The 21,923-nt window shown below is 42.5% G+C and overlaps 1 protein-coding gene across 20 annotated transcripts in view; it reads right to left on the bottom strand.

The window, feature by feature from the left end:
- Positions 1–21,923, bottom strand: part of FOXP1 (forkhead box P1) — a 383,585-nt gene that overhangs the window by 41,337 nt on the left and 320,325 nt on the right. For all 20 annotated transcript variants that reach the window (XM_048315184.1, XM_048315182.1, XM_048315183.1 and 17 more), the window contains one exon: positions 6,268–6,372. In XM_048315184.1, the coding sequence (XP_048171141.1) occupies positions 6,268–6,372 (105 nt within the window). The remainder of the gene's footprint in view (positions 1–6,267; positions 6,373–21,923) is intronic.

Raw genomic sequence — 21,923 nt, 5'->3', positions numbered from 1 at the left:
AGAGTCACAGTGCATAATTAATAGGAAATGAAATATTCAAATGGCCTCTAATGCAGCCCACTGAAATGCCATTGAAATAAAAAGGCTATGAAAATGTGGAGACATCAGGAACGGCTATGAATGTTGGCATGTGTCACTTTTTAGACCTCAAATGATGCAAATATAAAAGCTTGCTAGCATACAGCAATAACAATAATAATAAAACAAAAAGGTAAGAAAGAAAAAACAACCACAACTGGCTACTGTAAATACACATTGTTCTGCAGCACTGGGTTTTAATTATGTTGGGTTTTTTTTCCCCCCCTAAAAATCTGGTAGGCTGCACTGGTTTCTATTATCCGTATAACCATCACAAGTTGAGACATCAAAAACTGGCAGCGTCTCCTACACAGCGTCTTGAAAGTAAGTGCAGAAGCAGCAGTGGGTCTAAATAAATCCTATTCCGGAGGATGGAACGGAATCGCAGGTAGAAGTGTGGGTTTATTATTTGTTTTCAGGATATCTCTATCCAGTTTTCTTTTTACCCTGCTCTTGCTTAATACACTTAATCTAATTATTTTCCATCGAGACACGAGGAAGAAATTTCACTACAAATGGGTGACGATTAATATTACATTAGAAAAAAAAATATTGCACTATTAAAATGAAAGCAGAGTTATACATTCAAGGCACATTTCAAATCGACACCCAAGGCTGACAGCCCTTCAAGAATCCCAGCTCACACATCTCAAAAGATTCTTCAATAACAGGGTTGGGTTTAAGCTTATATGTCAGGGCACAATGCAGCCCTTGTTTACCACCATATGGAGGTGCACACACAGAATCCTCCAAAAGTAAAGAAAGCAAAGGCTTAAAAGGCAGGAGTCAAGAGCCTTCCTTTTGACAAAAGTAGCCTATTTCGACAGCTGATTCCCTCCTTTAAAAGCACACAGCACACATAAAATAAATACAGGTCACAAAAATTAACAAATCATCATAACTGTCTAATACATCCTGGGCTGGCTGCGGAAAAACAAGATCATTTTGGATTTATATCTCTAAGTATGGGATTTCCTGGACAGCTAATATCCACAAACAATCAAACACAGAGGACCATGAGAAAGAAGCAGCGTTATTTCAAATTTGAGCTGAGAGTCGTGATTTTTAAAGGGCTGAAACAGGAACTGGAGCTGAAATCTGAGGCAAGTAAATTCCTTTACTAGGCACTGATGGACACTGTTGTGTTTCTCTTGGCCTTGGTGGAGGATTTTAGGTCACTGGGTTTGGGATATTACAGTAGACAAGAATCTTCGAACCACAGAAACTTCAAAAATGACAAATAACTTGAATCTCTTCCCCATGCTCAAAAAAAGAAAAAGCCCTAATGATAATTCTTTAAAAAGAGTCGAACCTTTTTATGAGACCTGTTGCCAATATTAGTGCCACCAAATGATCTCATCTTTCATTCTGGCTAAATTCCAACACACAATTTCATTAACCCAGGTACTGCAGGTGATAAAACTCATTTTTCCCTAAAGAGACAGCTAAAAAGTACCAGTTATACATTTATGAAGTACCAGCAATCAAAATTATGGATTTTCTAAAAGGTTTTTAACTACTTTTATTGAAAGGAAAATCGCTGTCTCAGACTTTTGTGACACTATTGCTAATAATAAATTTTACCATTTAGACATCGCAGTAATACGGTAGACAGTGTCAATAAAAGTATGAAACAAAGATGATCCCTGTCTCTTAAGGAATGCTTTCTGATTACACACCGGAAATTATAATGGGAAACATAAACTAAGTGCACCTTTAAGAGAGGAAAAAAGGGGATAATGCAAGGCAATGGGCCTCGCTACATATACCCCATCAGCACAAGTATTTCATATATATATGTGTGTGTGTGTGTAAAGCATGTATAAAAATAAAACAGAAATAAAGGAAAGTCAAAATAATAAAGTAAATAAAAGTATTAGACTAAATAATGACCTAATGACAATTGTTAATGACAATTAAACAATACAGACAGTATAAAATGCATAACAGAATACATAACAAAATTTAAAATAAGAGGACAAATAACCATTAAAATAACAAAATAAAAAATCAGAATTAAAGTACATAAATAAATAGATTAAATAAAGAATGAAATAGAAATTCAGGGAGTTATGTGGAGCTGGCCTGCTGCTCGCCCGGCTCGGGAGGGACGGGAGCGGGGCTGTGGCAGGGCTGCCGCCGCTCCCGGGGATGCTCCCGGTGCCTCTCCCTCTCCCAGCAGCATTCCCAGGAGCACTAGAGGGCACTGTGGGATTTGGGCCACCCCGGCCTCCGCCGCCGCAGCCGCGGGGGTCCCGAGCCCCCTGCCCTGGCACGGGGGTTGACCGGGAGGCTGCGGAAGCGCCGGGAACACCGGCACGGCGCCTTCCCCAGCGCGCCGGGCTCGGAACCAGCGGCTGCCGGCGAGCGCGGCCGGGCCGGGTGGGTCCCGCTCGGGACGGGGCCGCATCCCGCAGCTCCCCCCTCGCCCCGGGGGACGACGCCGGCCCTGCCGCGACCTACAGAAATCTGAAACACCCACCCACAGCCCAGCCATCCCCCTGCCCTCGCTGCCTATTCGATTAAAAAGCCCGCGCCGTGCGGATGATTTCAGTGCAGAACGCTCCTCCATGCAAACGAGCGCAATTAATGCCTTTGAAACAATTTATGATTTCCGGCGTACTTCAACATGTATTAGCATATACCTGGTTTCTTTAATATACACTTTGTTTTTCCAAAACCACAAACATAGTTGCTGGAATTTCATGTGGAAGTGCTTAAGGGGTTGAAAGTTAACACCTTTGTGAGCCGAGCAGTCTCACAGTTGCTGCTAAACAAAAGCCTCTTTGTAGAACCTTTCTCGAAATGTTTTCTTAACATGTTCCAAGTAGTTTTAGGCAGGCAACTAAAGTAAACAAGATGTTACCATGATAAAAACACTTGTGAAAACATTACAGAGTGCACTTAGTAGTTTCTTTCACATAAACTCCCCTTCGTTTCATCAAAGTTAAATGCACATGAAGCAGATTACCAGCATCACTGCAACACAGGACTGCCAGATCTCTCCAAAGGTCTGTGTCCTTTCTTTTAAAGAATACATTTGATTTAAAAATGGTACAGCCAGGATTAAGCACATCTAACCCACAATCAAATTACAGGAAAAAAAAAAGGGGGGGGGCAGATAATAAAACCCTATTCAGTCTTCTTTTTTGCCCTGGATACCCTGCTGAACAAACCGCCCTCCCTCCAGCCGGGATTTCCTGCACAACTTGCTGTATAAGGGGTATATATTTCTATCTTCAACGGTCTTTAAACACATGCAAATGAAATCAAGGATATAGTCAATTTTGCAGGAAAGTCGCTCTGTGCTACTAATTGCTCCTTTCGCTGCCGCCTGCGAGATGGGCCCTGGTTAACAGGCCAGACACGTGTGCACCTTCCAGCCCTCACCTTGCTCCCTGCAGCTTGGCAGAGGCCACAGGGTCACCGCCCTGAGACTGGACTTGTTTTTGTTTTTAGGCTCAGCGAGTATTCTGGAGCATACAGGGTGCTGCTGTTTCATTAGGCAGAGCAGCAGCCCCTGCTGCTATCAGTTAGCTCTAACTGATACCGCATCACATGATAACCAATGGCTGATGGACTAAAAAAAGAAACACAACACAGCGATGCTAAAAACTGCAACTTATTTCAAAAAGAAATAGGGAAATAAATGCGTACAATAGCCCATGTATCTGCTGGTTCTGATAAGCATCCTCCTGTTGGCTGTGAGTGAAAGACAACTAGGATCGTTATTTGTACAGTATTTATCTTTGAAATCAAGGGCCCTGTGGTGTACCTCACCTTGGGAACAAACACTACAGAACGATCACAGAAGAGTGTCAAATCTCTGGTTTTGATTTACCAACAGTTATGATATTTCTTCCTCAGGAGGAAAAGAAATGAACCATGTTTTAGACCTGCGAGTCCTTTTTTCTCCCTTAACTGAAGAATCATTTTATTGGTAGACAGGGCTTTCATTCCACATACAACTTCTCTTTGCTTTTTCACAAGTTAAGTGAAATTAAGCAATACTTGATACACAGGCTGTATTTCACTTGGTAAACAAGAGCTTTTCTCTTGAGAGGACCATCGACAGAGTGTCACAGATTATACAAGTATCAGAAAGAAACTTCAAGCATCTACCTGTTATCTTTTCACTGAGTGATGAATTCTGATAAATGGCAACATAATTTAAGGACGGATGCTCCACAGGAGACATGGAAGGCTACGGTATCATTTTATGAAGCAACACTCACTTCTTAACAGCGTCAATACACTGGCTCAGGGACATCCATTTCTGCATTTGTTCTGGGTTAAGTATCTCTCTGAACAGTAAGACTTTGTCTGGACACTGCAGCACTTGAATAATGAGAAAATTTACAGAAGTTGATGACTTTAAGAAACTCACACAAAATATTTCTGTTGGAATGTTTCAATGGAGACAAAAGCCAGACTGATAATGAAAAAACTAGAACTGATGGAGCTGCTTCAAGTCCAGCCTGGGCTGGTGACAGTTTTCAGGTTATTCCTAAATACTGACTGCTCCACGTATCTCCTCCAGGTGAACTGGTGGACTGGGTCTACTTACTGAAACATCTCCAAAATACTGTATAAAAAACCAGCCTTGCCTCTACCCGTGCTTGTGACTTAATGTGTTTTCTATGCACAGCCACCTCAAGCAGACCACTCCTCCTACAGAATCTTCCTGAAAGCAGCTGCTCTAACCTGGAACACGGGACTAGCACAGGAAGCAAAGGTGGCACAATCTGACCATATGTGACCACACACATTATTTTGCTACCTAAGGCTACCACAGCACCTTTCCCTTGCACTTACTGCAGTAAAGATGAGAATTGTTTTAAAGGTCTAAATGCTATAGCATGGCATATGAATATAAATGAGCTGGCAAGTATGGCGAGATTAGCATTCATTTCACTTAAGTGAACAACAGGATGAATTACAAGAAATGAGGCCACCCTTCATGGAAATTTATGACTAGCACCTTCTTATTTTGTAATCCTCTTGTAATGAGAACCTTCTCTTTACTGTACCATTCCACACTTGTAATATATGTTTATAGTAGGACCAGTGCCACTCCTACGAACTCAGGAGGGTTTTGCCAGTGGAACCACAAGTGGTCCATTCTGTTCTGAGAGCAAAACCCTATCTGTATCATCTAACATCACCAAACAAACATCCTGTGCCTGCTGTTGCCCTTCCCTCCCTCACATAAAAATCCAGGGAACCGCCCCAGAAAGAGCAGGTACAGCTGAACCTTTTGGAACTAAGTCTACTTATTCATCCTGAAGAACCTCATGTATTTATGTGGACTAACTTCATGAGATGACTACTCTAACTAGGAAAAAAATTTGTCCCTTTGTGCATTTAAATCATGAACATTGCTCTGGTGGTCGGTCTTCAGTGATCTTACAACTGACCAGCCACATAACTTGATCAAAGATCAGTGACAAACCCTCAATAACCTGGATGCACCCACAGCATGTGTGTACCTGGTGTCCTACCCAGACAAAGAACTCTTTTGTGGTGGGAACAGGGGTGAGGCTGATGGTTTAGCTGTGGAGTAGCCATGTGTAAGCTATTAGGACTCTGAGGTCCTTCCCTGCATCGGGATGCACGCACTACCACACACTAGTCCATAATGCACTGTTTATGCAACGCGTAAAACTGTGTTCTTTGGCAGCGAGGAAAAGGTCTGCAGCAAACTGCAGGGGCCCAATTAATATAATTATAGTTTATTTTTAGTAGTGTAGACTTTGTTCATTAGTTACTTATTTGACATAAATTAAATTTCACATGATGTTCTGCAATTCTCTGTTCAATTATGGAGTTAATTTAAGACTAGATTTTTAAATTAAAGTGAAATCAAGGTTAAAACAAGGTTTTATTATTTACATGATCGATACTGCAACTTAAAAATTATTTAAATAAAACAAACAAACAAAAAAAAAGCTGTGGAACTGCAAACACTATTTTAGAGTAATACACTGAGCAAGACCATAATTTCCCCATGGGGCTAATTTACTATCCCCTGTTAAAACGTTCTTGAGCCTGATCCAAAAGCCACTGAAGTGAAAGGGAGCTCTCTGTTGACTTCAATGGGCTTTGCATCAGGCCCAGGCTGAGTGACAGCACGCAAAATTTAAGGGCATGCTTTCTGTACAATGCAAGTGCCAAAAAAACCATCCTTACTTTAGAAACGACTGGAAGTCTTCACATACTGCTTCACAGCCCGGCCATTTGCATACGCCGTGTCCGTACAGCGGGTGGCTGTGTGAGTGCTCCTCGTGGGATAAACTGGAGGGGAGAAAGAGAAGAGAGAAAAAGTGCTGTAAACTGAATGTACCGTGACAATTCATCCTCAGAAAGACTCTTAAAGAGCAGCGAACACCAGATCCTGAAGCATCTCCAACATTTCACAGTACCTGCCTGACTCTTGCCCGTGGTTTTTCAAAACAGAATTAAATACCATTTGCAGTGTGAAACATGTGTCATTCTTACTTAGCTATCCTCCTACATTTCATTCATTAATTAAGAGGTTTGTAAAGAATTTAAATTAACATGGACGGGGGAGAAATCATTTGACAGATCTGCTTAATACCCTGCTAGATATTTTGCTAAGAAATTTATGAACATTGCGTATCTACAATTCAACTTCATCGAGAAGTCATCTCCATACAGCAATGTCCCATTTTACCGTAACACAGCTGGACCTGAGGCTTTCCTCATGGCTAGAGAAAGGAAAAACATTAAATTTGCAGCCTTGGCTTTCCCACCAGGTTATTTATTTACTGCGTTGGTGTTTTTTCTGGTTGTGATTTTTTTTTTTTTTTTCGTTCTTATAGGCTGTTTCCTTGCACTAATGCAGCCCCCTTATATATCCCAAGAAAGAAGATTCAAGATATATTTTCAAATGCAAAATTCACCATAAAGAAGAGGAGCCATGCAATCTAAGAATTGCTCAGTATGATGGGTTAGTGGGGGCTATTAACCTTGCTAAGACTGGGCAGGAGCATCACAGAATCTCCTAACTTCTGAACCCAGTGTTAAAGAAAAAAATTCATATGAGCACTAAGGGGTTAATCCTTCAGCGGGATTCCAATCAATACGTAATGATTTGGCTGCACTGATCCAAGTCATGAGACGCTTTGATCCAGGCCATGTGGTGCTCAGGGAAATGTATCTGTTGCACTAACTGATGAACCATATTCTAAAATATCTTCTTTATTCAACTTCTGCATGGAAACTTCTTAAGGAAAGGAATTATTTTTTTCAACAATCTCCATAACCTTAGATGACTTTAAAAGCAAAATGTCAAAAAAATATTGAAATCTCTATTTTATGCTCACGTACATAGGTAGTCTTCATGGCAAAGCTTTTTGCTACAGTATGTCTGTGCTGTATTATGGACTTCAAACATACACAAAGGATATGAACACATACCAGCATCTAGGTGTGGCTTTTATGACTTACTTCATTCTGGATTACAGGTAACGTTATGGACAAATGCCTACTTTCTGTCATTTTACTTTTACACATGTGGAAATGCTGTTTATTCTTCTTCTGTAGTATTATCTGTCTGTGCCCTCTGACAAAATTGTGTTCCTGTATCATTTCAGATGCACTGAGTAGCCAGATCACTGTAAAATACTCCCGAGATGTCATCCCAAACGCAAACAACGTGGAAGAGAAATTGCTGCCCAGATTCTGCCACTTTTGACTTTAGGCCCGATGAGAATCTGAAGATTACAGAAGGTGGTATTTAAAATTATTTTACATTTTAAAAAAAGTAATTTAAGAAGTACTGACTAGAAAAGGTATTATGAGTTTTACATGAACCTAATTCCTTATTTCATTAATATCATTAACATCTTCTTTTTTACATATAGTTCTTCAAGCATAAATATACGTATGTGCAAGGTAATTTCCTAAAAAAACAGCAGTAGGTGAAGAGCTTTACAAAGGCCTTTTCTATATAGGAATATTAGACTGGTTTAACTGAATCAGTCTTTTAAAAAATGTTCAAGTGAGGAGAATCTCTGTGAAGTTTTTAAAAGAACAAAGGAACCGATGCATTCTTTGCAAGGAAATTTAAAAAATCCCACACCACACATTTCCTCAGCTGAGGAAGAGGGAGAATGGCTGAAGAAACACCATCCACCCAAGCCAAACAGGCATAGGGTCAAACGTTCTCTATACACATCATTCTGAAAATTCAGAAAATAACGGGGTTTATCATCTGCTTCCGAACCTGGATACAGCAAAGGGTGAGAAAAGAAGCTTTCATGCTAACATTCCATTGAAGTCCATGAAGACTACATATGAGAGCTATGATTTCAGAGTGTTTGGAAGACCACCCCCCCCCCCAAAAAAAACCCCAGCAGTGTATGAATCTGCCCAGTGCATGTTACCCACACACTGCGACGTGTGACGCCAAGTAAGGAGTCAGTCCCCCATGGGGTTTAAGCACTGTAAATCTCATTATAATATCAACAGGAGTCACATGGTTTAAACCCCCAGCAGGGATTTTTAAAGTTTCTCTGTGAGAGCCTAAAGGCCATGGCCAAGTCAACGGAAAGAGCCCTACCGAGATTTGTATTTATTTTTTAAATCCAAGTGCAAATCTCTTTTCTTTCCAGGGAACTTGCACAAGACAAGACAAACTATGTAGGACACGACACCCTGGTATTGCATCCAAAGAAAATGACGGAATGACCAAGACAATATCAAACTCTGAATGATGCTCAGGATGTCAAAGGCTCGTGCTGTCAATAACCATAAAGGCTGGTGCTGACTGTAAACGGGAACTTAAAAGATCACTTTGCTAACACGATGCTATGTGTAACACGCTTAACACCTACGCAGAGCTTCCACTGCCATTCAACCAAGCAGAGGAACTACTTCAGCTTACCAAATATAAGACATTTCAAAGAGAAAAAAACCCTCAGTACTGAAAGACAAGCACTGTCCCCCTCTGCAAGCACTGTGCCATTCCAAAGGCAGCGACTCCCATCTTGCTCAGGGGGGTTTCAGCAGTGCCTTTCGGTGACCTTTATGTGTCAGTATCAGATTACTGCTATTTTATCCATCCCACTTTTGAAGATATTATAGATTGCCACTTGTTCCCTGATAGAGCCTGAAGAAGCACCTCAAAACAAAACAAAGAGCGGGTTTATACAGAAGCGGATGTAACGCACAAAGGATACAGCCAGTGAAAATGAATGGAGAACTCTGTTGAACTGATGTAAGTGCTCACTTTGTTTGAACAAGCAGAGGTAGAAAAAGAAGATTTTAATCCGGTACATAAATAAACAGCTTTTGTGAGCACAATGCAAACCTATAATCTGAAATTGTTCACTGATATTCTGCCTGCACGCAAGCACAGCTTCTGTAATCTGGATGCATCCTTGGTCTCGCTGCCGCAGACAGACTTTCAGAAGATCTGAGCATTGGCAAGCAGAAGCAAGTTCTAGGTCTGTTTGATTTCTAATGACACATTAGAGTAGGTGTTTGTTTCTGTCACCCTCTCCTTCCCAGAAATGCATATTCATGGTGGGGTACTGGTGATGCAACACTAGTTAGAGGAAATGATTTTATAACAAGACATAATTTTCAAAGTAGTGAAGAAATAAATGATGTAAATTCAAGACAATGTGTTTTTTTTTCTCTTAGTAAGGTACTTGCATAAAAAACAGTTAATACAATAGAATTACTTCCAAATAATGCAACAGTGATGCATTATTACATCAAAGTACAGCAAAGAACACTCTGGCAAGTGAAATGTCTTGCGTAAGTCACACATGACATACAAGAGAGTAACAAAATCCATGTACAAGGCTGAAAACTGTGTAAGTGTCCAATCATCTTCTGCTGCCTCCAGCTCTGTTTCCAGTACAGAGGGGAGGGGAGAAGGGACAAGCACTTCCACAGCTCCTCTGGGCTTGCTGGATAGAGGAAAGGAAATTTTACCTCTTCCTTCTTCACCCTACATTGCCCCATAACCCCAAGGATCTCCAGGGGGTCTGGAAGCAATTTCACCTCCTATTCCTACAGGGATGGCAGTTGAAGCTGGGACTTGCACAGCCCACTCCTGTCAGCCGTTCACCTTTTGGAATACACCTGCTGTGCTACAGCATCCTGGAAGAACCACACTCTGGGACACAAAAGCACAGGAGACAGGGACGCCAGAGACAGCTAAGTGCTGATGGAGAGTAAAAATGACACCCCAAAGTGAGATGGGTGTTGGGGAAAGCAGTGACCAAAGCCCCAGTGTGAAAGCTCCCTGTGCTCTTTAAATGGTTAAATTCAACCCACATTTATTAACCACATGGAATTGGGTACTGTGCTTGTACACACTGGCTAAAAAGACACGGGTAGATATAAAATCCAGCTAGAGCAAAAGCCTCAGTGTCTGTACTTCTGCCACACAGTGGACCATATTTTAAATATTCATGATGCTGACATACTTCGAAATTCCACTCTCTCTCTTCCACATCTGCTTGGGCCAGTGATCTTTGCCAAAACACTGAGGGAAGTCAGTGATGTAGAGAAGCATCCTTGACTTTCTAGTACAGTTATGAAGCATCTGCTCACGTTCTAACAGAGCTCAGAACATGCCTGAGCCACCTGCACGCTGAAAAATCAATACTATGTCTCCTGCTTTCCTCCTGGAAGGAGCTGGAGCACAGCACCCTCACAAAGTGCAGAATTGTGTTTTTAATTTTATTTCATTCCTCAGGTTCAATGGGAAGTGACCTCATCTTTGCCAGCTGCCATGAAACTGATATCCGTGTACAGCCCAGGCAGGAGCGTGGGGCTCTGTCTCACACCACATTCCCCCTCCCTCTGATGTAGATGGCACAGCCATTGAGGCAAAATGCCACAGTTTTGGTTCTGTACAGGAGAAAGAGACACACAACTGGGAACCAACACGGCTCTCCCAGAGCTGTGACTGCCCGGTGAGCTCTGAAGCTCATCAGAAGGCACCAAAAGAATAAGGCTGCTGAAAAAGTCGCAATTTTCTGAGTCAGAAACACTCACTGGATCTGATTTTAAAATGAAATGGAGGCAGTAATGATTAAATCCTGGTACTAACTGTACTCAAGTGCAAGTTCCTGCCTTCATGACAGAATCAACCGAACAAAGATGTGTTTTGCAGTGAAGTTCCACTGGAACAAATCCCTTCAAACTCTTAGTAAAGTGGTGCAGCACCTCTTTCCTCTCTAAACTGTCAGTTAAAAAAACAACAAAAAAATCCTTCTAGATACTCATGCTCCTGTCCAAGCCTCAGGAACCACCCAGGAAGCAGGTATGTGATCTAAACAGGGGACTGTTCAGGCAGGGTGATGCCTCTTCATCACTGGATAAAGCTTAACAGAAGGTCATGGGCCTGCAGGAGAGGTGGCATTTGATGTGAGTGGTCAGTGACAGCTCTTTCTACAACTGGCTTGCAAATTTTGGATGCTTTTTAGAGGAGCATTCCTCCTCTTCCTCACTACTTTAGTCCACGTCCAGACCTAGGACTAGAAGCAGCTCATGTTTTACATCAAGCCCTATTGGAAGTAACAGGAGGGTATATTACATTTTAAATGACTACACCAATTTAAGACAAATCAAGTTAAAACTGCAGCCCACAGGCTGAAATCCTCTCTTCTAATCGGTGTGCACTAACTTGTGTACTCCTGTAGCATAAGAAAGAAAACAGCAGTGCTTATTTTCTTATAGCAGGCCACCTGTGCACCCCGAACCACTGCCCCCCATGGCACTACTCCCTAAATTCCTGTTTCGCAATGAGAACACTGGAGAACTTGAAGCAAGACTAAGACAAAATCTGGCTGACATTCCCCTGCCCTTCTACCCCCACCCTCACTGCAAAGAGCAGAACCAGACTGGATAATTATAAGCATCATCTTCTGGTTTTGATCTATCCACTGATGGTTTGGACTATTAATCAACGTTATGACCCTCCAGCACTTGAACACATCCTCCTTCCAGTGGCAGGCCCTCTTCCAGCCCTGCAGAAAAACTGCCACAGGCTCTGGACAGTCACTGCCCTACATCCCTTCCTTGGAGGAATTAAATGTCTTTCTAGAGCATTTTAAAGAAATGCCCATTGCAAAAAATCCATCACTTATCTCAGGTGCACATTCCATTCCTGCACTTGAACTAACGAGTTTCTCTGTGATTTAAAACTCTTATTTTTTTATTTCAACCTTGTGCCTAGGTACTGTAGTGAAAAGTACATCAAATATACCCAGACACACACGATTTGAAACGCTGGATTTTAAATTCCAGCACTGCTAACTAATGAGAACAATTTTTTCCTTCTTCTTCTTTGTAGCATCACTTCATGTACTTACATACCATAATCATATCCTCCTAGAGCCTCTATTTTTCCAGGGTGTAGATCTTTAATTCCCTTTAATCTGTCTTCATAGCCTATTCCCTCCAACTCCTTTATCATCCTAGCTGCTCTCCTCTACATTTGCCTCAGCTTCTCTTTATCCTTTCTCCAAGAGAGTGGCCAATTGAACATCACACTCAATGTGGTTTAACTGGTTCTGCATAAAGTAGAACAGGAAAAAAAGAAAGGACTCAGATGCAACACGCATGTTTATGCCTCCCATGACTGCATTTACCTTTTTGACTAAGACATGGCAAAGAGTGTCCCACCTTAATTTCTCAACCCCAATTATGCCTCAGCCATTTCCCACACAACTGATGCTGAGCAGCTGACGTGTCATGTCAAACCCGCAGTTTGGAATTTTGATTTCCTAGCTGGGCTACTTTTTACTTATCCCTGCTAAATCTCATTTTATTCCTCTCTGAACAGTCTCCTAATTTATTCAGATTAAAACGGATTGATTCAGTATCTTATTTTAATTAGGAAAAAAATGTTATCCAACTACTTTCTTGGGTTTTTGGGGCTGGGGGGATGTTCTGCGGGTTTTTTTCAGGTTTTTTTTTTTTTTAACACTGACTTTCAGCACAGCAATCCCATCCCTCTTACACACCCAATTCGCATGGCAGAGAGAAGTGGCAGTGGCAGAGCTTTGGCCCCAGTTCAGCAACCCTTTTAAGAACATACACAAGTATAAAAACACAGGATTAGACCTTGGACTTCACTGAGACCGAGGTGTAAAATTACCAGTGAACGTACATACTTTGTAAAAAGATCCTGTTTGCCAACCTTATTTTACTGTAACTTATATTCTGTTGTAACATTTAAATTTATAGTAAAAGAAAACACTGAGAAACAAGATCTATTCTTGTTCAACAAAATTCTCTTCTGTTACATTTAGAGTTGAGGCAAGTCTTCCACTCTTATATAAACCAGTGATACGTCAACAAATATGATTAACAGGGATTATTCACGTCAGTATTTTTCACCCCTGTCCCACAGGCACAACAAAACCTGTGCAGAAGGTGACTGCCACATCACACACAGCCTGGCAGCTCGCTGTGGGGGCCTTCGCCCACCCCACACCCCTGCAGCAGCAGCAAAGTGCCCTTGGGGAAATGTTTATAAAAATATAATTAAGATAAATAATGACTCCAAGGGAGAACTACAGCTAGAGCATTGCATTGTCTCTGCCACATGCTTTCCCCTTGGAAGAATGCTGTTTAAAAAAGCACTAAAATCGAGAGGACACAAGCCTGCTTCCCCAGGGAAGCATGCTGAATCATACAGGTAGTGTAAATATCATATGCTGCTGCAGGTGCTAGGCGGTCTATTTGTTTGTGTTTACTCAAAGGCATAACAAATAGTCCCACTAAAACAGAACAACACTTGGCATTGCAGTGACAGGTACCAGAGCAGCCACAAATCACATTCATGTGTTCAGGATCTGAACTGCTGGGAAACACTAGAGCTTCACCCTCCTTTTTGGGAGGGCCTCTTTGCTGTGATTTGCCCCCCTCCGGGGCAGCATTGCCATGTAGAGCACAGAGAAGCTCAGCATCCTTCCTGAGCAACCCACACCCAGGGAAAACCATGCAACAGTGGGAAAGCAAGCCAAAAAAAGACAAGAAGTACAGAACAGACTTGCATGACATACATGGCCAGCTAACACCGTTTACAGCTTTGCAACTTCTGAGTTAATTCACAGTATAAACAACAAGGAAAATGTTTCTTCCGAGCAAGACTTCCTGTAAACTGTTCATTAGAGCGCGCGGGGCGCAGGGCTGTGCACCTGCTGATTAACCATGCGCTCCAAGAATAAACACAAACCCCAGCCAGCCAGATTGTTCTGGAACTTGCTCTGAGCTGATTTTTCTTCCCTCATGTTATAAATTGGATTCTACAATAAAACAAACAGCAGAACATAGGTTGCCCAGAGTTAAAATCTACGTTTTACACTACATTGACCACAGCACCCACAGGCACAGCTACAATGTCTTTCTATGAATGGGACAGATTGCCATATGGATGCAGACACTGAACAAGCTGTACAACTCCTGGCGACAAGTGCCTAGGGGACTGTCCTATATTAGCACCACCTGTGCTGTGGAAATTGCGCTCTGTGTATGAAATGGTATTTAAGGGCCCACTGCAATGTTATTTTTGAGTATACACAAAAAGGAAAATTACAGTTAAAAAGAATTTGCTGGCTAGCGGATCTGTTGCTCAGTTCCCGAGATCATTTCCCAAAGGAATGGCTCTCCTCTTTATTCATGCAGCCCAAAATGACAAGCTGCAACACATATTAGCAGTTTCCCTGCCTGGGCTTATACCATCCTTTTAATGACAAGAATCTACTTTATAATATATGTACGTTTCCCTGATCACACAAAAGAAATTACAGGCCTCCTACCTTACCACCACCAGCTATACAGAAAAACACCCCATGGCATTTCACAAATGTTGCTCCACCAGCAAGCAGTGCAATATAAATTTTCCCTGGGCTCTCGATTACCAGATTTAAATGTGCATCTCTCTACTTTGAAAATACAACTGTGTCTGCCTGACAAAAGTAGAGCTCCAGATTAGCACAAGATGTCGAGGGAGCAGGGAGAAGGGAAAAGTAGGGAAGAGATGTTTGAGCAGTATCTAGCTGCTCTACGAAAAAGAGATTTCCCCCTCTCCAAACTGTGAGAAAAAAAAGGATGCCAAGAAAAAGTAAAGTAAAACAAATTGAATTAAAGAAAAACAGTTGTAAAGTGAACATTACAACCTGGTAAAAATGATGTCATTTTATTGAGAAACTCATTTTTTTTCCATTAAACCACAGTGAAACGGATAAAGTTTATACAGCTTAATGGTGGAGTTTTACTTTAAATGCTGCTCAGTATCTTAGCAGTACGATATAACATGATATAACAGCTGTCATACTAACTGCTCCATTTTTATTGAACAGCACAGAAAATAGTCACACACAAGCCACCTAACTCCTCTACTTCTACAGCACTTTCAAGGGTGTTTCTGTTCTCAGATTGTGCTATATATGTTAAAAAAATAACACAGCTCTTTATCAGCTCCCTGCTCAGCTCTTCAGGACCATCAGACCTGAGCAAATTCTGAGGAAGGACGACTTGCACATAGGAGGAAATAAAAAGAAACAGAAATCCACAGTGCAGTAAACCAAAACCAGGTCCCTTTTTAAGAGTACTACATAAACACCTCTAATAAAAGAAGAGGACAAATTTTCATTGGACTTTAAGTATTTAGACAGGAATGTTTTAGTAAAAGTTTAACTGCAAAGTGCATGCAATTAACAGAAAGCCATCAGCTATTTCTCTGGTATGTAAAAATAGCATTAAGCTGTATTAAATGCACGTGTAAGTATCTCAGTTGCAAGAAAAGGGAGGAGATATGCAAAGCACTCAGATATCAAACAATGATCTGTTGGCCAGATGGAGGAATAAAACAATACATATGCTAAAATTTGGAAAAGTTCTGTTAGGCGTCTGCCAAGGCTCACCCAATCTATTTTAAGTGCTTTTTGATACATTAGCTTAGTGTTTGGAGTTGTACAACTGATGGTTATTACACAGGACCAGAGAGCAGCGAAGCGCTGGCGTGCAGGAGCTCCTTGACGCCGGGGCAGCTTCCCAAGCATCAAACCCAGCACACTCCTTCAGCCAGGGGCCACATTAAATATTCACAGGCTGGTTAACTTTGCATCTTCATAGGGAAAACCAAGTAAAATAAACTGCATTTAGTTTAGTGAAGGAATTCCCTGAGAAGTGTGATTAAGGAGCTCCTGGGCAGACTGAGGAGCAAGTGGAATTGTACAACTGATTTAGCACCGTGGCAGACGGTGGGTGCGGGCGACGCAAAGGAGGCTCCACACCCGCATCTGAAAAGCACGAACAATAAAAAGTGCCTGATAAGGCTCAAAACTGAAGATTAACAGCCCCAGGTCTGAGTCACAGCCGGTGTTTTTTCAAAGCTGATTACAGAAGAGTGACTCAGAGGGGAGCCCGTTCAGTAACTGGTGATGATTTCTTTGGCAGGGGAGTGAGTGCCAAGGGATCAGGCACTGGGACACTTTGGGCTGTACCTGCACAGAATAAATGGAGATGGCCAGGCCACTGCCCTGCTGTCACAGTGTCCTCATCACCAACAGCCCACGCAGTCCCCAAAGCCATTCCAGGTGCAATGAGAAGGACAGCAGCCATGTGGAAAGCAGGATGGTTTATCAGATACTCAGCTGGGCATCCAGCTCGAGTCTCCCACTCCAACCTGGCTCCACAGCAAGGATGGAGGCACCTGAGCTGCTCAGACCATGGGTAACAGCACAAGGGTCATTATGGGGTTTGAGTACATGAAGCAGCTGAATACCTTTTGGGAGGAAAGGCCCCAGGAACACCTATTTCTTAATGGAGAATGGATCTGAGGTAACCTAATCCAACGCTACTCTGCTCATGGTAAAGGATAATGAACTAAAATCAGCTGCAGGGAGCAACTGAGGGGAGCTGACACGGCTGAGCAGATTTGATGCTGGCACCAGTGCAGAATGAATGCCAGGGACTAAGTGGAGAGGCTGGCCAAGAAAGGATTGGGCCCTGGGAGCATATGGACTGCAGGCTGAACTGTTTCATCCCGAGCATTAATAACGGACCCAAGTCTGCAACTCTTAATTGTGCTGAATCCTAATGCCCTCATCTAAGGGCCTTGGGATTTTGATGGAGGATCAGCTGGCATGGAAGATAACAACAGTAAAACACGAGGCATTAGGCCTAAGCAGCAGATCAATGGTCTGCCACGCCATTCCTCACTTCCCTTCAGAGCCTTCTCCAGACTCTGTCCTCCTGCCACACTGGCAAGAAAATGCAATTTTAAAATCCCCTTGTTTATCCCATCTATTTTTCCTATGAGATAGCTGCTTGCTTATGTGGAAGGACAAGACTCAAGTATAGTTGGAAAGGGTATAAAGGCAATGAGGGGAAGAGATGGGACTGCTGGCAGATGGAGAAAGGTTTCTTGGGCACACAGCCTTTAACTGCAACTCCTCACCTTACCTCTGGTAAACACCAGGTGCACTTCTTAAATTAACAGGTCTGGACCTTCATTAACACACTCGTTTATGTACAGCCTCCACCATCCTGGCTCTGCTGCAGTCAGTACAGGATGGTGCAAGGTGATGGGACTGGTACAAGGTGTCCAACAGCTCCACAGCACCCCCAGACCTCCCAGTTCAAGCCCAAGCTGGAGCAATCTCTGCCCACTGCAAAGCATTGATGAATACTGCACCATTCTGCTTCTCCAAACCTACCCACATGGGGAATATTCCCAAGCATGCAGGTTTTAGGATACCCACTGTTCATCAGCTTATACAGTTAGTAGCCACTGGAAGTGACCAGTCATCCTCCTGCTTTGTTTTGGTGCTTTTCTTAAGAAATTGATCAAGTTTCTCTCACATAAGATGCAGTGGAACGAGATGGAAAGTGGGTACTGTCCCTGACATTTCTAAGCACAGCAGATGTACTTAACTGGCTCCCGCTATTTATTTATTTACCTGTGTAGAGGAAAACTGCTTGTTACTGAAGAAACCCAAATGCTGGTAAGATGATGAGAGGTTTGCATGCTGGTTGATGGTCTCACTTTCCCTTATCCTGAATGAATACAAGTATCTATAACAAAATATTTCCCTTAGGGTACTGATGACTGAGGTATGTTTATTGCATTGAGTGAATTTATATATATAATCAGTACAATAAACATTATTAAATTGTCTGAGTAAAATCAAAGCATGAAACACACAGTCAGTGCTGAATTCTAATGATGCTGAATGCCCGTGATTGCATGGGGAAAGGATCTTAACAAGCCTTGATTTGAGCTTTGGCATCCGCCTCACAAATCACACGAAATGTTCTCTCTTTAATAGTGCTGAATATTGATAAATGTCTCTGCACGGCAGAACAGGGAAGTTGGTCTCTATTGGCAATCTTTACCAAAGTGTGTTTTTTCCTTCTCTACACTCAAGGGTTTACCCTGAATGATTTAATTATAATTTTCCTTGTGTAAGACAAATTAAAGAGGAGAGTAGGAGTGTCATGCCAAAGCAGATTATTTATCTCCTTAACAGATTGCTGTGCACCAAACCCCAGAGCTGCTGCTGCTGCTACTTACAGAAACTGGGCGAAATGTGGGACAAAAGCATAGATGTAATATACATTTAAAGCCCAAATGAATGAAAGCATTAACCCATTATTTATAGCTGGAATTGTTTCATTCCCAGGGAAGCCTTACACATGGAGCATGCAGAAACCAAGCGCAGCACCATGAGGCCCAGGAGGGAGGGTGCCTCCTGCTTTTGAATGTATTTTTGCTTTTTGAACGTCCTGGGTGACTCTGGCCATCCACCTGCCGTTTGCTTCTTTTGCTGTCAGAATTGTGCTATCACTGGGCCCCAAGCACAGCAGCCCCTCAGTGGGCAGTGTCACCAGAGCTGTGTCCCCGCAGCCTGTGCAGAACCTCAGCCTGGGCTGGCGGCACGGCGACGCGTGGGCACGCCAGGCAGCCAATGACTACTGCTCCTGCTATTTTAAACCCCTTGTTTATAACCAGAATGTGTTTTTATCCAAGACACAGAGCAGATCTGCTGCTTGCCTGCTGATTCTAACACAGGTGCCTCCTGTCTCGCAGGTCTGGAGCAGCCTTGCAACCTGAGCTGTGGGATCAGGAACCCCCTAAAACACAGCCTGAACTATCCCAATGACATGTGCCAGAGTTGACAGTGATGATAGTAACTCCCACATAACCAACTTGCCTCCTGCAGCCCACTCCTTCGCAAAAGCCCAAGAGAAAGGGGTTGAAAACAGCTTTACAGCACACCCTAAAAGTTAATGTTACCTGTATATGATTATTTATGGCTGCTGGGCAGTCGTTATGATGTGGCTGTGCTTAACTGTTAGGACACTTACAGATTTTACTATGTGTTTTTATTGTTGGTTAAATCTAAATAAATAGCTCTTGGTTGTATCAGACCAGAGCCAACAGACAGTTGCACAGAAGGTACAGGAACGAGGGGGAAAGCCACGAGTCAAAAACCTGCTCTGGCCAGCCCAGGCTGTGACTTCTGTGACAGAAGGTAAAAGGGCTGATACCTCCCTGGTGAGCCCTTCCCACAGCCCCATCTGACCGGAGCCTGGGCTAGGGACTGCCTCCAAAAGTCTCCTTTGATTTGTTGTGCTGAACCAGATGGGTACAAGAACACTCATGGATTTCACTCTAAGTCCAGCAAACTCATGGTCCCACCAGACCCATGATTTTTCTCTAGTCTTAACCTTTGCAATCAAAAAATTACTAAACTCCTGCTTGTGCCTGTGCTCTCTCTTTTGCAAGCCCACTAAAATTTCACCTTCTGTGAGCTGTCAAACATACATGTGATGGCAGAGCACAGCAACTCTTCCCTCTCCGCTCGCTCCCCGCCCTGAACTCCCCGCCTGTAGGTAAATACCCTTTCAGAAAGGAAACCAGTGCACAATATCTCACCAAGAGGAGTTTCTGTGTCACATGAAATCCAGGCAGGCACCACGGTGCCTGATGAGAATGCAACAAAACCCTTAAGTGCATCAGGAGGCATTCTCCTGCCTGTAGTCTCCTGCTCTACTTATGGATAAACATGTAATTCAATCACTGCAGCAAATGGATGGTGTAAACCCTCCATGTACCAAAGAGAGGCAGGACAAAGCAAAGTCTGTGGCTCTCTTATTTGTATTCCTAAATATACCTATTTTGTATTTTGATATTTCAGAGAACTCAACAGATATGCAAGGAAAGTATAAGGCAAGCTTAATAACACAGCTATCGACTACTCCAGCACTGAGCATTTAGTCTTCTAAACTAAGACAATCTCAAACAATACCATGGCATGTTTATGCCTTCCTAATAAATCTGGAACTTCACTAATAAAAGCATGTGTATCACCTTGTCTGTAGATCCCAGCTGCCTCCAGGCCACAATTACAGGACTCAGACACATGGACTTCCAGGTCTGCTCAACAGTATACACAGAAAATTCTTACTTCAGAACAGATTCCTGTGTTTCTACTGGCTTTCAAACTGAACTGAATCTGTTTCCTGGTTTAGATTGCCATTACCACACAGCACGTGCCTCTATTCAGTGAAAGAAGATCCATCTCACTGCATGGGTTTTTACTTTATATACTTGGTAAGAAAAACATAGATAAAAAATGTACTGGAAAGCCATAAACCCATCTTGTTCAGTTCTACATGCAGCAAAAAGGGAATTAATGTTTAATAAACATCAAATTGTTTTTAGTATCCCATGTAAGTCTTCAGGAAAAGCACATCCTTGGCATGCATTATATTCACTGATGTTCCCCCACACATCCTTGCAATGGGTATATAAAGGATGCCTTATACACACAGCGCTTCTTCCAACAGTGGGTGTGCTCTCCTTTAAAATCTATCTATTCCCAGCAGCACTATTTTCTTAATATCAGAAAGATATAAGAGGTATTTATATAGCTTCCCTATCAATCTACTTTCAGACCACTAGAAATACAAACTCTATGGCTTAAAAATTCCATTATCCTCTTTCTAATGAATGAAAGGAGGATGGAAAGACAAAGCCATCAGTTTCCATAAAATCCAGCTTTCACTAGTGTCTGCTATACCATTTCTAGATGGGCAAAAGGACTCTCCTGAATGCAAAGGAGCACTGCCCTCCCCACTGCGCCCACTCCTCGAGACCCTTCCTCCTCCTCCACCTCCAGCAGCGATGCCGAGGCTGCAGCCGGTGCTGGCACCCACGGCCCCGGTGCCTGGGCCTGTCTATCTCCCCAGAAGCAAAAGTTACATTGTTAGACACGCCTCAGTGAAATCTGGGGGTGTAAAGAAACAAACCCGCAATAAAGCATCCTCTGGAATAAAGCAGAGCCTGCGCCGAGAAGCACGTCAACAGACAACCCCTGATTTAAGCCATTTCTTTTAACAATGCAAGCTGAGCAAGTATAAATTAACTCACATTTTTAAAAGCCAAACAACACCAGTTAGCTAATTTTATCAGCACTTTAAAAAAAAAAAAAAAAAGCAACTTTGTTTTAGAGAAACCTGGTGAACTCAAGCCTACCCTTTCTTATGAAAGCAGGTAATACAGAGTAAAAAAAGGCAAACTTCTTAGATGAGATGGGGCACTGCACTTTGGTAGAAAAATGGGGACTGTACTGACCAACAGATTTTCTTACTCAGCTCCAGCCTGTAAACCCAAAGCAAACGAGTACCACCATCCGTGATGCAAAACTCAAAACACCCCCAGCTTCTTCACACTTCCCAATACGCTTATCCAATGCACTTCCAATTAGCTAATTGTGCCCACAGTGATCCAATTAACAAGCCATAAAGATCTGAACAAAAGGAGCATATTCTGCCCAGTGGAG

The sequence above is a fragment of the Corvus hawaiiensis genome, chromosome 11, assembly GCF_020740725.1.
Source record: "Corvus hawaiiensis isolate bCorHaw1 chromosome 11, bCorHaw1.pri.cur, whole genome shotgun sequence".
Lineage (NCBI taxonomy): Eukaryota > Metazoa > Chordata > Aves > Passeriformes > Corvidae > Corvus > Corvus hawaiiensis.
The sequence above is the reverse complement of the archived record's forward strand: the minus strand, read 5'-3'. Positions and strand labels throughout refer to the sequence as shown.